Source organism: Pygocentrus nattereri, chromosome 4 (assembly GCF_015220715.1).
Source record: "Pygocentrus nattereri isolate fPygNat1 chromosome 4, fPygNat1.pri, whole genome shotgun sequence".
NCBI classification, from domain to species: Eukaryota; Metazoa; Chordata; class Actinopteri; order Characiformes; family Serrasalmidae; genus Pygocentrus; species Pygocentrus nattereri.
The window spans coordinates 33069133-33086650 of NC_051214.1; the positions used below are offsets into that span (position 1 = coordinate 33069133).

The 17518-nt window shown below is 39.1% G+C and overlaps 1 protein-coding gene across 2 annotated transcripts in view; it reads right to left on the bottom strand.

The window, feature by feature from the left end:
- Positions 1-17518, bottom strand: part of LOC108412110 (nesprin-2) — a 132918-nt gene that overhangs the window by 5270 nt on the left and 110130 nt on the right. For both annotated transcript variants that reach the window (XM_017684013.2, XM_037537746.1), the window contains 15 exons: positions 16686-16841; positions 14247-14408; positions 13021-13187; positions 9113-9275; positions 7828-8015; positions 7537-7687; positions 7103-7285; positions 6331-6468; positions 5975-6169; positions 5467-5719; positions 3992-4060; positions 3232-3368; positions 2144-2270; positions 1361-1563; positions 307-507 (listed from right to left, as the gene is read on the bottom strand). In XM_017684013.2, coding sequence (XP_017539502.1) covers positions 307-507; positions 1361-1563; positions 2144-2270; positions 3232-3368; positions 3992-4060; positions 5467-5719; positions 5975-6169; positions 6331-6468; positions 7103-7285; positions 7537-7687; positions 7828-8015; positions 9113-9275; positions 13021-13187; positions 14247-14408; positions 16686-16841 — 2493 coding nt within the window. The remainder of the gene's footprint in view (positions 1-306; positions 508-1360; positions 1564-2143; positions 2271-3231; positions 3369-3991; positions 4061-5466; positions 5720-5974; positions 6170-6330; positions 6469-7102; positions 7286-7536; positions 7688-7827; positions 8016-9112; positions 9276-13020; positions 13188-14246; positions 14409-16685; positions 16842-17518) is intronic.

Sequence of the window (17518 nt, forward strand, 5' to 3'; positions counted from 1 at the left end):
GGCTTTAAATTATCTGCTAATAGCTGTGTAACATCCTTCTGTCCATTTACATATACAAAAGTGTGTCTTCCCAATGTTGTTATGCTAAAATAAGCCATGTAGCTTCAGTTCAAAACTTTAGAGGCAGATTTCAGACACCTAACATTTCTTGGTTTATCTCCTACATGTAAGGAAAGTGAAAAACTGTGCACATTTGATTGTAGGCTAATTTGATTAAAAATGCTTGCTGCCAAGTCAGCAGTACCATTTGAAACTGACATCATCTTATGCGTTTGCTGTATTCTGCCTGTAATACGGGGATCTGACCTGGCAACGCATGAGCGAGTTTCGCAAGCTGTCTTCCCAGCCCTCCAGGCCCATGCAGGCCTGGGTCCAGCCCTGGTTCATGTTGCGCAAGCCCTCCTGCAGCTGCTGCATTTCAACACTGGCCTCGCACTGCAACTCTCGCCCACCCAGGTTCAATGACAGCATCAGGGTCTTATAGCGAGCAAAGGCCTTCTGCATTTCCTGCGAGAAACAGAAGTTCTATGGATGTAGATGACTTGATGTACTTACACTCTGTATTAGAAACATGAGTGTTGCTAATGTGTGACATCAGATATTGCACAGTCACTTTTGGGACCACTGCATATATCACTGTAGTAAGTCTTGATAAAATGTAGTATCATGATATTTTTCAAACAGATCACCACATCAGAGAATCAGATGATATTTAGGTTTGCATTAATAAAATGAATGACATAACTTGTTTTGATCTGTTTTACTTCTTTAAAGATTACAGTAAAGGGAACAGACAAAACAGTTCAATCACTAATGTAAACGTTAACCTGACAGAAACCATGTTTTTGAGAAAGGAAAATACTTAGGCTGCTTTTGCCCCTAGTTCATTTCCTAAAGTTTACAACAGCTTTTTTTGTACATTTTTATTTGGTTCGGCTGGTTTCACATTTCAAAGGCTAAAGTGGTCAGAAATTTGGCAGGCATACAAATGCTTAGTTACTTTCACATTTACCGCCAATTAGTGTCAAAAAGCACCTATTTTTAACTTTCACTCACATGTCATTGTATAAAAGCCAGATCCATTTCTCAGATATGTTTCTCATCTTTTGTAGTCAAATGTTAAAACAGGCAGATCATGTGGCCTGTACAGCACTGGCATGTTGAATTCACTCTGACTGCTGACAGTTTTATTACTCTGCACCAAACAAGATAGACCTTATATAATTGACCTCTTTCATATCTGAAACTGTTCAACACAAACTTGAAGCAGTTAGAAAACACTGGAGGTCATTTGTTGTTTTCTGTCATTACAGCTAAGACCCAGCAGTAAATGTAATGCAAGGCCATGATGAGCTCATACCTTAAGCTCTTTGACTCTGGCTTCCATGATCTCCACACTGACAGATGTCTCAGCCTTCTGGAGTCTCTCCAGCTCAGGGGCGACACGGCCTAACCAGGACGTAATGTTGAGCAGGTCAGATGTCAGCTTTCGAGGATCTCTACTGCTGCACTGTTCCTCACTGACTGCCCGCGCCTGCAGCAGCTCCCAGCGTTCAATTACTCCTGCACAGCACATCAAAAAGAGAGAATCGATAAAGAAGACCAGTCTCATGTATTAAACCTTCATTTATTAAACCTGTACTGAACTTAAGCTTTGAGTGCTATTGCCATTCTCTATTTTAACACAATGCAATGGAATACATTCTGAGATCGATTACCAAGCATGCATAATACTATAAAACCTTGTTTACTGTATAATGTGCTGTCAGGACAAAACCTTGTATGTCATTTTTGTCTTTTTTGTATGTTTTTAAAAAAGCTAGTGGCTCCTCAAACTGTGTGTAAAATGCATGAAGAATGGACTAACAAAAACAGTACAAAATGAAAAAAAAAAACTTGTTGCACTGACTTGCATTGAAAGTACAGAATGTTTTACTCCTACAGTAAAGTTAGCTTTTTGGAGATACAAGGTTTTGTTCCCAACAGTGACAATAGACTACATAGTTCAGTGTGTAGTAAACAGTATGCCTGTTGGTTTGCTGCATGGCAACTACTTTAGCACAGGACATACTAATCATGAAGGCCTTTGTGTATGTTGAGGCTTGGCGGTATTATTAGATGCGCAAAGGCATGATGAGTGTACCTGACTGTTTGTCTGCAGCAGTAAGTCCAGTAAGACCATGGTCCTCTTGTTGTTGCTCCTCATCCAGGATCAGAGACACTTTCTTTACACTCCTAATGTTGCTGCTGCACTGGGACATGAGCTGAACCTATCACACAAACACAGCCTGATGACACGTCAGCCACATCAGCAACCATATCTGATTCTAACTGAACAAGCAATGAATTCAAATACTTATTCAAATTTACAAAGAGATAAAGAAGGAGAGGGAGAGACTGAAAGACAGAGTATAGACCTACTAACGACTTTATTAGCTTGTTAGTAGAGCTTATAGGAGTACATTTAGACAGTGTAGCTTATTTTTTTTAACATACAATTTGTGTTGGTCGTCGACTAGCTTGTCATCAGTGGTCAGTGTATGTTTTTTTTTTTCAGTATTGTCAACCCAGCAGTAATTTCTATGTACACAACTTTTCAAAAGTTTGGAATCACTTGCTGGAGTAACGATTTTTGTTATATATACCATACATAATATCTTCTACACTGTGGATTTAAATATTAAATAAACCATCTCTGAATACTTTTTGGTGAATAGTGTAATATTTTTAAAAAAATGAAAATTATGAGATATTATACACTACAACTATTAATTTACATTTTTAAAGTTATCTGCCAGTAGATTTTATCTCTATTTTTGAAATATGATGAATTCTGGATATTAATGTTATTATAACCTTGTTCTTGATGCTACACATAGCTCTGTTAATCATTCTGAACGCATATAGAATTTCCTCATTTTCATTTATAGCTAATTATTACTAATTATTTAAAACCTGTGAAGTTGTACAGGGCTCACATATAAAAATCCTTTTATACACTTGTCTACAACCAAACCAGATGTATATGATTGAAAACATTGATTCTAAACTTCAAAAACCTTTGAATTACTGTTCAAAACATTTGATGGAGGCTGACAAATTATGCACAGCAACAGATGGGCTGCCGTCAGTACCTGAATGGAGGGTGTACATGATAAAAGTGGTCGGTGAGTGCACCTAAGAAACTGAAAACTGACCGAATGATATGTACTATTGTTTGCGTGTACTCACATAGTCTTGTTTATAGGGTGTGCTGGTTTGTGCAGGTGAGGGGTGCTCCGTATCAGGAAGGTCCAGGGTGAGGGGCTTCTTCTCTGGGACAGACTGGGAGCTCCAATTCTGAGTCACAGCCACGTCCTGTCCTGGGACTGAGAAGGAATGAGAATAAAGGCATAAACTTAATTAAAGCACTAAAGGAATGACATCACATATATAATTGGTGCATCATTTCTTCATTCCTGAAGTGAAAAAACACTAGCATCATTAGTGTTATCTCTGTGCTGTGCCATGCGGCAGAAAGTGCAGCGGTTGTGGAGTGGGAGGACATGCAGGTGGAGAGAGTCTGCTGAGAGAGGGAGGGGGTAAGGAGGAGTAACCTGCCCTTTCTTCTCTCTTTCTCTCTCCCGGACAAGACCATCTCTTGGCTCCCTTCTCCACACGGAGCCAAGACTTTCATGCTGTGAGTGCTCAGCCAGCTGGGACAGGGGGAGCAAAGGAAGAAGCTTTGATTCATGAGCGAGAAAAAGACAGCCCAGGGCTACAGGGAATACAAACACAAGGCCTTTGTTGTGGTGCATGCCCACTCTGTTCACACACATACACACAGAACACCATGATGGGAGAACAGCACAAGAGATACAGAGAAGAGAGTGATAAATCATAAACAGAAGAGGTAAAGAAAGATGTGGGAGTCTGGAACAGATGGGGTGACATGTCCAGCTGAAGCTGCACATCTGCAGACTGGGCAGCAAATAAGGAGGCTGATGCCTACCCAAAGTTGGTGTCAGAACCTGTACTGTGGATTTAAGAAATGCCTCTGGACTCTCTGTGACCTCCACACCTGGAAGTAGGAAAACAGAATGGGGGGCACAGTCTTCATCTGTCTCAGAGCACATTAGAGCCTTGATCTGCTCACCAACAGTACTCTGAGACTGATAATGATCATAATTTACAGTACTGTGCAAAAGTCATACACTGCCCTTCATTTAATTACTGGTGAAAATAGTCTTTACCTACATAGTAGTAAGTTATTAATATTTACATATATACGTAACAGAATATTTCACAGAAGCTTTATTTAGTGTGTTTATTTAGTGTGTCATCTTTTGTCTTCAATGCAGTTTCCATTCTTTTTGGAAGACTTGATTACATTTTTTTAAAAGAAATCTGCAATGACATTTTTCCACATTTCTAAAGTTCAGTTTTAAAAGTGTGTGGTATGACATGCTTCTCATGATCCAAGTTATCCCAATAATAAATTTAGACTCATCCATCCCCAAGATATTGTTCAATATCTCAGATATCCAGTTTCAGAGTTCTAGTGCAAATTTCTATTTCTCAGTAACAGCTTCTTGACATCTACATCCTTTCAGGCATGAGTGGTGTTGAGGTGTCCTCTCACAGTGGAAGGATGGGCAGAAACACCTGTGGATTTTTTTCATTTCTGAAGCAGAAATGCAGCACTTGATCTCAAACATGAAAGCTTAATGTAATAATGCATTGTTTTCTGATGCTGACTGTTTTGTAATATGTTGTTTTCTGATGGTGACTGTTTCGATAGGCTTCTAGGTCTTGCACAATTGTTTGGAGTTCCATTTTCTCTGTAACTTTTAATATTTTTTTGAGCTCCAGTTCCAGTTTTGGATACTTACATATCTCCCTTTAACTTCCCTTATCATTTTATAAATAGTTTATCTTATATTTAGTATCCTCTGAAATATACCCTGAAAAATAAATAACGTACTTAATGATAATTATGACTGGAAATTAAATCACTGAAGGGTGGCCTCTGATTTGTGCATGGTACTGTATACACGTTTGGGCCAAACAGCAAAGTGGAGATTTTTAAATCTTCAAAAAGTTCAGACAAAAATTATTCTTTTAAGAACCACAAGGTTCTTTGAGCAACCAAAAGTGCTTCTTCCATTGCAGATGCATCAGATCTGCTATGGGCTTTATTTCCAAGAACACCAGATTCCACTTTTTTAATCAGCTGGTCTTCAAGCAACTGATCATGTATGCTTTTATTTTGATTAAACAAAAATGTGCATATCTCACATCTACGTTACACATTTGCTGCAAAGAACTCTTTTGGTACCTTGGCAAGTGTTCCTGCTTGAGTGAGACTGTAAGGGTGGGATGGGTTGGTTGGGGTATTTTTACATTGGGTCTACACTTACTGAATACATAACCTTAATGTGATGGTAAAAAAAATGTGTTGATGAAAACAGCAGCAGATATAGTTACCTGACAGACTACTGAAGAAACTGCTGTCCTCATCTTCCTCATGTGAGGAGGAACCCCCCACATCTCCTGTGTGGTCCCACTCCAGGGGGATGGAGTCCACACTGACAGGTGTTTCTCGGCCTGAACGCTCCTGCGGTGGGGCCAGGAAGCACATGGATGGCTGGCTGATGTTCTGGCTCACTTCTGCCAGATTGGAGCCTTCTGTTTCTGCAGTGCTCTCAGTGCCACAGAGATCTGGTTCCTCTAGCAGCAGCTGGGAAGGACACAGAAATCAAAAGTAGATTAGTAATACACATTAAAAGCCAAACAATCAAAACCATTTATACAAATGTGCACTTAGAGAAAGGGTGTCCAATTTGGTGATTTTCCTGCCATTAACACTATCAAAAACCGGTTCTTTTCTTATAGGCCATGAGTAGTTGGACCAAAACAGGAAACCGAGGAAATGAAAGCATATTTTGGGTGCAATATGTATGTCATAAAGGGAAATGAGCGACATGTGACGTACAGGTCGAGGACTGGTGAGGCGCTGGTGGAAGCGGGCCACTCGGCTGAACACTTCCTGGCAATAAGAGTGCAGTTCCTCCAACTCATCCTCTATAAGAGCAGCATCTAGCGGAGAGCTCCTCTGGATCAGGCTCTCCCCAAACACTATTAGAGCATCGATCTTATTTGTATTTAGAGTGATCTCCTTCTTAAAGCCCTGTAATCACAGAGAGTCACAGGTTGTAAAGCAAGTATAGCCCTATGAATAAAATACACTGTATAAGCATAATAAGCATGATTGTACAGGATATTTATGAGGCTGTTTTTCAAAAATATGAAGAATAGGTTTATGGGGAGAATACAGATGTTTCTATTTACATTGAGCTGTTTTAGCTTTTGGTGGATGTCGCTCTCTGAGAAGTGCTCCACGTTGGTCAGCTGCAGGTCCATCTCAGTCAGCCAGACCAGCAGACTCTCCCGCGTGCTCTCAAACTCCTCCCTCTGGGCTGTGAAGTGCTGCAGCAACAAAAAGATGAGATGAATCCAGTAATAAGAAGAGTATGTGGAGAGGTGTACTTATAGTGTTATATAATGTACAGAGAAACCAATCAAGATTTGTGAGTCTAATACTGTTATGAGATGTCAGTTAAAAACAATTAGGAACAATTTACCTACCATCTAGTGCAAACACTAGAGACAAATACAACTCAATATAAATCAGTGACAGATATAAGAATCAGGAACAAATTCAATTCATGTACTTTATTTAAAATATCAACATTTTGTGAGCTAGAAAATGTTATTATAGACTAAGAAATTCACAGCTTTCACACAGCTTTTAGGAAACTAATTCATGGGCCGCTTAGTTTTGTTACTTTTTTACTTTTTTAATCGTTAAGGAATCCCCTCTAGGTCTGATCTAGGTCTGTTCCAGCATGCATAAAATGTCAATTTTTTGAGCATCCTACACATTTTTATTATATTATTACTTAAGTTAGACAGCACCAGCATCCTTATGAGAATTATTTCATACATATATCTGCAACAGAATTGTTTTTATATTACTGAAAACAGAGATTCCATACTTTTGAACAGACATGTAAATAGCAAGGTCAAGCCTCTTAGATGCTAGTGTAGTTGGAGTTCTCACCCTCAGCCTGCGTAATACGGCTGCCACTTTCCTCTGCAGCATGTCCCAGCGCTGATTGCCTTGATGCACCATAGCCCGGAGTCTGCTGGCTGTGTCTGTGCGGTTTTCCCGGGCCAGACGACGATACTGGTTATTAATGATCTCCAGCTGGGTCAGCTTCTCAAGCACTTCTCTCTGGAATGCCTGAGAGATAGTAACATAACGAAGCGAGGCATTTTGAGTTTCTAACAGCAAATTAATTACTACAGGAATGCAAACCATTAAAACAAATATGTTGCATTATCTTCAATACCTCACGTTTGTAACAAGTAACAAATTGGAATGATTGTCTTGGGAGTCTTTTCTGGTGTATAATGGGTGTCTCTTAGAACAGCTAATGTGAATAACGGTTTCATAATGAAAAAAATATGACATTTGTTAAAGCTTGAACAAACCTCATATGTTTTGAGCTCTTCTTTGGCAACAGTGTAGAGAACATCAGAGGATTTGGGTTCTGCCACAGCACGCTCTGTCAGATTTAGCCAGTCCTCAAAACGTGAGTAGTCCTCTTGAAACTTACACCACAGCCGCCATGTTTCCTCAATCCTGAGGAGTTAGGTAACATTCACTATGTTTATGTGATTATATCTTCATATCTAGGCCGTATGTAGGTCAATGCTATGCCAATAAGAGCGCATCATGTTTATGTGCCATCATAAGTCATTCTGGCTAGAGTGTAAATGTACCTCATCCTCCTTTCCAGGGACATGGAGCAGATATTTCTCCAGCGCTGATCCAGGCTGCGAGTGGTCAACTGGATGGAATCGTTTTCACTGTCGCTGCTGCAGGCATCCTCATCATGCAAGAGCACATCGCACAGGGTGAGGACTGACGCTACACCCTCAGTATGCTGTTCGATGTCCCGCTGCAGCTCCTGAACACAAACACAGACACATGCAGACATGTTGGTATCACAAAGTTTAAAGTTTTCAGTCTTTTCTGGAATATCTTCAGAAATATCTGTCACTTGTCAGCAGGTACAGACATCCATTCTTTCCTCTTGTAACTACACAGTAGTCTCATAGTACATTTGCAACAGCAGAGGCACAATCTTAAGAAACACTTAAGTTGTCTAGAATCATTATTTTTTGGGATGTTCTATAAACTTTAAAAATGTTCTTGACACTCACATATTCGTTTACAATAACTGTAGAGAATTTGAAAGTGCAAAAATTGGCACATTCTAGGAGATACAGTTCTCATCAAAAATGTTGTTTTCTGGCTGTTAACTATGTTGGATTCAACTAACTGTTGTTTGCATAGTATATTAAGAAAATTGATTAAGTATTAAGTAAATATATTAAGACTGGTGGTTTGCACAGCCTTGACCAGACTTTCTCTGAAGTCATGATTTGGAGCTTCTCAGCAATCTTTGCCTTTTGTTCACTTCTATTTTTAAATTACAATTCGTTCACACAGAGTTTTTAGTGTTATTATTATTACTTTTATTTTGTTGCATATATTATTTTCTTACTCCTACTGTTAAGATACACTTGAACGCATCTGGCATGTTTTGGAATTCCAACTATGACGTTGATTTGTGTTTCAGTTAGATTTATCATGTTTGCATATCTTTACATGTTGTAGTACACAATGCAGCAAAACTGTGGGCCTCAAGAAGATGTGGATGCACATTAGGCTGCATATGAGCAGTACATGAAATACAGGGGTGTGGAAAAAAGTACAAAGACAGTAATCAACAGTAAAGTATTACAATTAAATATTATAGTATGGGTGCTGAAAGTCATCAGTACACAAAATGCACACTATCACAAAATAAATTTTAGCATCTTTCTTTTTAAGAGTGTAGTTACTGAGTAATTCATAGTAGTTATTGTGTATTAAGCCCCAAGATCAATGAATGAAAAATAAACCTGACGTTTAAGGAGTTAAAACAGCAGCCAAGAAGTAAACAACAAACAGCTGTTGAATTCACAAGAAAAGCAATTTAAAAATCCAGTTGTTGCTTGCCTGCTGCTCTGCTAGTCTCTTCTGAATCTCATCTCCATGGCAGATGCTGTAGTGCACGGGTTTGGCTAGTTCAGCCTCAATGCGGGACAGCCATGTCCGCAGGTTACTCATGTTCTTGTCTAGTTGCTGCACTGTTACCATAGTCTCCTTCAGTTTATTCACCCTGAACACAAAGAGGTCAGAAATAAGAAAATTGCACATGCAGACAGTCCCACTCTCAGATAGACACAAACATATACCCATATGTACACACAACATGATGGTGAATGTTTTAGATAACTGCTCTGTATAATTGCAGAAATACATGTTTTTGTTTCATGTATGTGAGCACTGATACTTTCATACTTACTGCTATAGGGTAAATGCAGCTTCACTCTATAATTCTATAACATTTTTAGCGCTTGTCCACTGCCCTTCAGCTTTCTTCTCTTACAGCACCCCCCCCACCACCCCTTTCTCAAAAGTCACCATGGCAACATCGTAACGCACTACTGTGAATCTCCTGCTCAAAACAAGTAACCATAGTTACCCTCACTTCAGATACTGAGCATACAGAGCTCTGAGTTCAAAAGTTGCCAAAGTGGAACAAACCTGTAGCGGCTACAGGCCTATTGTGTAGCCTATTGCATAAAGCAACTTTTGCTGTAGAAGCATTTAATATATCACATATTTTATACCTAAAAATGCAAAAATACAGGAACTGATGGATTCAGAACATGTGAAAGTACAGCTAAAAGTTTGTGAATTCCCAATATTCTGACCGGACAAGCTGACAAGCATTTGTGAAGGATGTTTTCAGGCTTTTATTCCTAGCAGGGCCACATCTATCCAACGGTTGGGAGTCCAAAACACTATTGGCCCTATTCTTGTTGGGTGATAAGAACAACTTAGTTCCTCTTTCCCTGTCAATTCAGAGTAAACCAAGCCAATTCTGTATAAAGAACCAGGAAGTCAGGGCTCTACAATGTTAGATGAGTAGCACCTCAAAAAGATGCAGCAGCTGGTTTCACGTCACTAAGAAAGCATATGTTTGCCTTCTTATACTCCACGATACAATATTATCACAGTACATGAGCCTTGAGTCAATTCTGAAAAACTGATATTCCAAAATGACGTGATATACTGTTATTACTTCAGACTGCAAATTATTCCTCCAAAAGAGAACATCTTCTGTTTTATCAGAAATATTTTTTTCTGCAATTTGATATGATACAGCTGGGTGCCTGAAAATCTCTCATATATCAATGCTTCCTTTTTCAGTTTTTTTGGAACATTCAACAAAATTCAATGAAAGCATAATATGCTACAAGCTAACATGTATCCTAGGATTATATGCTTTGCCTCTTTTGGTACTTTTTTGCATTTGCATTTGTAATGCCCAGGTGTTTCTCATTTTAATGAAATGAATCAAAACTACTTGGAATAAAATCTGTTATATTCACTTCCATTAAAAGTTGAGGATGCTTTTTTCTTCTTGTAAAATGACTGATTTGGAAATATAAGTTTTTATTCCAAAAATGTCAAAATACTTCATGCAATAAAATCAGTATTAAACTGGGCAATTCATTTGCTCCAGTCTGTTAAATGTATTGTTCAATGTCTGTGCACGCTGAAGAAAGAGGCTCCTATCAAAAGATACATTACTATTTATTGTATTGCTATATTCCTATCTAATGCACTTTAACATATCAATGATTACACCATAAAATTACTATTTTTTAATCCAAAATATCATGGTACTATGATGAATCATATTTTTCACATATCCCCACCCAGGAACTGGTGCTGGCTAATATTATCAAGAAAATCTGGTAAGATCAGAATTTTTTGTGTGTGTGTTTGAACATCAATTTTCTTTAGAAGCTGACACCGGGTAGAGGTAAAACCCAAGGCAAAGAAAATTAACAATGCTACGCTTGAATCTAAACTCTGATAACCTCCAATCAGATGGAACCAAAACACAGATGCTGGTTGCTGACAGCTGCTTTGTGCTACACAAAGATTATGCAGAGCAATTATATGGCAAAATCAGAAGGCGTGCATCTTATTGTGAGGAGCAGCAATGACAGCATGAGAGTACAGGCCAGCCATACGTACAGACTGCCTGCCGTGACCACTGTGCAGTGGGCTCTACAGTGGCCGCCTGACCCCATTGTGTCCCTTTTACCATGATGGCTAATAAGAGATGACAGACCCCTCCCTGGCCCACGCCAACGTACACACTTAACCACACAGGGTGGTACACAAAGGGCTGAGGACTGCCCACAGCATCCTAACTGGCCATATGGCAAAGCCAGAGTGTCCAGCCCTAGTAAGGGCTAGCTAAATCCCCCTGCTTCTACCACTAGCACCATCTGGCTGTCTCTGTCCATGTCACGGACTGGAGCTTTAGCTGTGAAGAGACACATGGGAGACAAGCTTCGTCTCTCTAGGAGCTTCCAGCACTAAACTCTTAACAGGCTGCTCCGCCGTGCTTCAGATTATTCTGTCAATTATTCTCTACTCTAGACTTGTAACATTACTGTTTGTGATATCAACATAAAGCTATTCTGTGATTTTATAACTCTCAAATATTGAAATAAACTGTATTTTCAGATTTTACAGCAAATAAATGTATTATTTATATTTACATTACCACAAGGAGGGTGAGTCACATGCTAACTACACATAATTACCAAAAAGATAAAGCACACCAGAAAGAGACCATCCTGACAAACTGAGACTATGATGAAAGCCTACAAATGAGAAATATGCATTTTAAAGGATTACTTTTCTTAATCGAATATAAAAGTATTATATATATATATATATATATATATATATATATATATATATATATATATATATATAAAAGAACAGCTCTTCCTTTTGTTTTGTATTATGTCTAATAAAGGAAGAATCTCTTTACTTTCATGTGAAATTAAAATGCTGGTAGATATATACCACACACTTTTAACTTATTTCAAAAACAACAGTTGCTAGGCTAAATAGGTGTTTTACACACACTAAATAACCATGCAATAAATATGATCTATTATACAATAGTCACAGTCTGATTGGCTGAGTATTCCACACATCCTGTCATTTGTGATGTTATTTTTTTCACAAGAACTCTTTTTACCACTGGGCAACGGTTGCTAAGGAACAGCTTTCTTTTACCTGCAGCATGTATAAAACAGAAAACTAATACCTAGGAACACTTAAGGTAATGTTTGACCTGCCGCCTGGTCACATTCTAAAGAAACAGGCCTACATCAATTTCTAAACCTTCTGTTGCCCCTAAGCACACTTTTTAGTCACTAGCTGGGACAACTGGATTTTGCTAGAATAAAACAGATTTGCACTGAAGTCCTTCAGAGACCGGCTGGAATGGACAGACATTTGTGTAATCAGGCAAATATTGAAAAACTGAGCTGAACCTGATATTGCATTGTCTATTTCCATAACACAAAATCTGCTACTTTTTCCACAAAAGAAGCTGCTAATATTAAAGTAATATTAAAGCATACAATATTTGGGGCTTATTTAGTTTACTTTTTTCTTTATTTTGCTGAAGTTTTAAAAACTGAATTAAACCAATACAACAATCAAGGTTGTGTATTATCACTCAAGAGCTGTGATTTGGTTACAGGCATGAGCTGAATTTGAGTACTGTGGACCTACAGAGCCATGATGTTATTCACGATAGCACAGTCCCTCCTGTGTTCTTTTTCTGAAGTACAATGCTTTTATTACTTTAGCACCAAATAGAGTGGCATATTATTCTCTATCTCATGAAAGACTGAAAGGAGGTGACACATTTGAGTGGACACAGGTGCTTCATTTACAAATCTGAAAAGAGCCCAATGATGCCAGGCCAATGCAAAGCCACTCGTACTCTCACATGTTCGCATCCCTGTTTTTCTCACCTGGCCTCAATGTGGTCGAACAGGTGCTGCCAACGGTCGTTGACATCACGCAGCGCTCCATGAATCTCTGCCTCTTTGGCACGTTCACTGGCCAAAAGGAGCTGCTCCCCCAGCTGCTTCAGGTGGCTCTTATTCTCACTGAAGAGGTTAATCTCCTCCATGCAGTCCTGCAGAGACAATAACAATGTGCTCCAGTCACTTCAGCCAAAGTCTCGTGCACATTTTACTCGTTAACACAACTACCTCAAACAAAACCCCAAACTAACCACATATTCCTTGTTTGAGATCCTGCAGCTGTCAAAACCAATGTCCTAGCACTCTGCAGGGTTCCTCTATAACCACTGAGCACTTTCAAGCTGCTTTTCAGGTTGGCGGTCTTGTTCATTTGAATTTGGAGAGACAAAGACTCCCTCTGACCCCTTTGCTTTCTCTTTCCATGACTAGAGAAGGCTTTTTGTGGCTTCACCTGTTTAGTTTGGTCTGGCCCGTCTCCCTTTGATCAGCCATCCATTGGCTGTTGTCAGTGACAACGCCATAGAAAAACAATGGCCACTTTCTGGTCTGTCATCATTATTGGTACACCCCCAACCCAGAAAAACCTTGAACTATGTGCTAATGACTGTCCTGTGTATAATGCAACAGTACATGATGAGAGTGGGGCTGCATATAGAAGCCCATTGTTGTGAAAAAACAAAAGGGGTAAACAAATAAACAGTTGTGGCCTACATATTACAACATATTCTTAATAGAATCTAAACCAAAAAAACTCACAAATTTTAATAAGTTTGAAAATATTCTTAGATCATCTTCTACTGCTCTGAAAACCGTCTGAAATAATGATAAGGCCTAACATTAACGTCCCCACACTTTTGGACTGTGAACAGTTCAGTAGATAAAAAATGACTGACTACATATTTTTACATTACATGTAGCCAACAAAGTAGCATGTGATGCTTCTCATAGGAAAGCAGAAACATGTTGCTTATTTGAGGCCCCTCGTAATCCTCATATAGATACTCATTATACTATACAACTGACCTATTTATCCCTTGCACCAATGTGCTATATGAACCTGAAAGATTATAGCAGATTAACAGCAGTGTAAAAGCCTCTACTCAAATGAAAACTGAATAGTACTCCAAAGTTCATCTCCCACTTCTATTATTATTATTAACAGGTAACAGCAAGATTCAGAAAATGACAATTCAAACCTCAGTCAATGTTACCTTCTTAAGTTTCTCCACCATCTCCTCGATACTGAGATGTTCATTGCTGTGGGTCACCTTTTTTTCCATCTGCGCTAGCCACTCACAGAGCTCCTTGTTTTTGTCGTTGAAAATTATCCATGCATTCAGACGATCAGCGATCTCTTGTTTGCGCTTGGACACCTTCAGGCAGAGATAAAAGAAATTAGCTTGAACTTGATATTTAGCAGCAGGTTAGGCAGGTGCAGACAAATTAATAGCTTAAATTGTTCTTTCAACACCAATAACACAGAAGTATTACTGTGTTAGAGACTGAGCACAGAGACCTCAGTAACAAAATCTGAACATGTCAAGATCTATTATTCTTAAGTGGACGAATCTTACACAGAGCTAAAGGAGGACCATTTACTGCTAAACTAATATCTTTTTATTCTCTACATCCATGAAAAGGCTCTTGAGAAGACAGGTCAAAGCACTGCACTACTTCAAATGGGAGTTATACAATCAAACGTTTTAGAGCTTTTCTAGGAAATAATAATAATAATGAAAAAACAGTAGCATATCTATCTACGCCTTATATGTGAGGGCCTAATAATAAAACGCATTAGTGTCATGGGGTGAGATAGATGTCTAAGTGTACAGCTGTGAATAAAAGTTATAGCCTATACAACCTCAAAGCGCTACCACTGTCTGACAGTTCCTTTATTGGTATGCCCAAACACCATAGCACAGTGGGGGACATTAATGAGACTTTTTCCACTTTCCCTTCAGGCCCCAGTGTCATTCAGAGAGTGCTAAGGCTTATGCGTACCCTGTTCCATTAACTCTACACCTGGGAATATAAAAAAGTGAAATGGCAGGATGACAGGCATAGAATTTTCAAGCAGGGTGCTACAGAGAGGAATCACAAAGGAATTAAGACTTAGATTAAAATTAGCAGGTACATTTTTATAATGACTGACTGCTTAGTAAATGAACTCTCCAGATGCACTTAGGTCAAAGCACTAGGCTCATTTCACACTCTGTTTTAATCATTTTGGCCTCTACTGCGATTTCATGAGCTGGAGGCCATACCATTTAACATAGCAGTTAACTACTCCCCCCCCCAGAGACTCTGAGCTCTATTGTGATTCCCGACGGCTCAGGAGGACCTGTGTTTCCCTCAAAACCCACAATGGATGTGGGCCTAACACACAAAGTATGACACTGCCTAGCCATCTGCCATCCCATTCCAGTGACTGATTCCACCTGCAACCTGTTGTCCTCTGACACATATGCCAGTGTGGCCTCAAGGCATGGTTACAAACAAGCCAAACACACGACAGCTACACAATTAACAGAAATGATGTTTTACTGAGCATTACTACTCCATTTTATCTAATGAGAGGCTCTATAGATCACTGGAGGCCACTTGAATGCTGTGTCCTTTCTCTGCTAACTGCTCCATCCAACTATTTACAGTTTGTGTAAGTGTCTCATTTGCATTCAAGTGTCAGTGAGCCATTCAGACATTTAACTTCATGGCCCAGCTGGACAGACACCTGCACCTGTTACCTCACTGATCTAAACATGTGTCAGCACTTAAAGACCATAAGAACTTGTGTATTTTTAAAAAATGTTCAAGGTTATGCTTCAAATTACAAAATTATAATAATGCACATACTCTTTTACAGGTGACTAAAATCATTCTGTCACTGTCCAAAAAAAACAAAACACTTTTCTACATCATTTGAGCATAAATCATTGTGAAATTTGTATAATAGATTATTAGAAATGTTTCCAAACTGCATGGAATAATTCTGTTTACATTAACGTACATTAAAACTAAAAACCTTTTTATTTTCCCCTGTAAAGTTACTATTTTGAAGATTCTTTTTTGGAAAGCAACAATTTGTTTTAAACTAGAAACATAACAAAAACAAAATAATAATCTTCATTTCCACATCACAACAAAAACAAAACTTTTCATTATTGGCTTTCAATAGCTAAAACTATTATCACTGCAATGGGTGTTTTTCAAGTGTTGTTTACTTGCAACAATCCAATAAAATGTAGAATGCATATGCTGCTCAACCAACATCACAAGCTGACAAAATCACCCTATGCATTTATGTCACCTTTCCAAACATTATCAACATTTGTCAGCTTATGAATTGCTACTGTGATACTACATGTGGAATGCTAACAATGCAAATACTTTGTATCTATTGCTTTATACACTTGAGAACAGGCCAAACAAGTTTGTTTATACTTTGCACTCATGATACATATAATGTCAATAAGCATGAATTTTATTTCAATCCGTTTTAACATTCTTTTCCTCTCCCATGTGGTGAAGTGAAGTGCTTCCCCCACACCTCCAGAGGCAAAGCCCCAGTGGCGAAAGCATTGTGTAGCTGAACACCAGCCCCCTGCCCCTCAGCCTTTTCCCTCCATTTCCCCCATTCTAGTTTCACTCACCCTCAAGCAAAGTTCTTCCCACTGACTGTGAAGTTCCTCCACCTGTCCCTGGAGCAGCGTGGCGTCTGTGGGCAGCACATACTGGGACACATCCGCCTTCATGGTAGCCAGCTCCTTCAGTCCTCCTGCCCACAGTTCCAGAGAGTCTCCGTGCTCCTGCATAACACAGCAGCCAGCATCAAGTAAAAACCCCTCTGCTACTGCACGCTAAGCCTAGTCCTCTCTCTCTCTCTCTCTCTTTCTCTCTGTCACTCTGTCACTAGCCTGCAGGATTAAGGCCTGCTAGCTGTGACGGGGGAGGGGAGGAGGCCGGGGGGTGGGTGACGGGGAGTTTTGAGGGGGAGGTGGGAGGATTACATCCATAATAGCCCAGTAGGGGAGGTGGGGGAGAGAACCCCAACTTGTTGGTAGTACCACTAATTTCATGTGTTGTTAAAAAGTTTCCATGTTTTCCCAGTTGACAGATTGTGTTCTTCCTCCTACCTTGATCAACACAGCACCAAAACGAGATTAGCTCAGCTTTAAAGCTGCATGATTCCATCAAATCAGGTGTCTTCTGACTGTAGACAGACTGTGCTAATGGCCATTTAATAGATCAATGGCACACGGAAGTACAAGGAATGCAAATGTTCTTACTAGGGCTGTCAAACTATTAAAGTAATGAATAGCAATAATCTGTATTATGTTTGTGTAGTTAATCACAGTTGATCACGTTTGCTCAAATTTGACCCTTATTAAGATTTTTAAAATTTTACATTTAAAAGAAATGCAGCCATATGAGTGGACAAAAACAAGCTTAACCAGAATGTATTTTTGGACATTAACAATTTAAC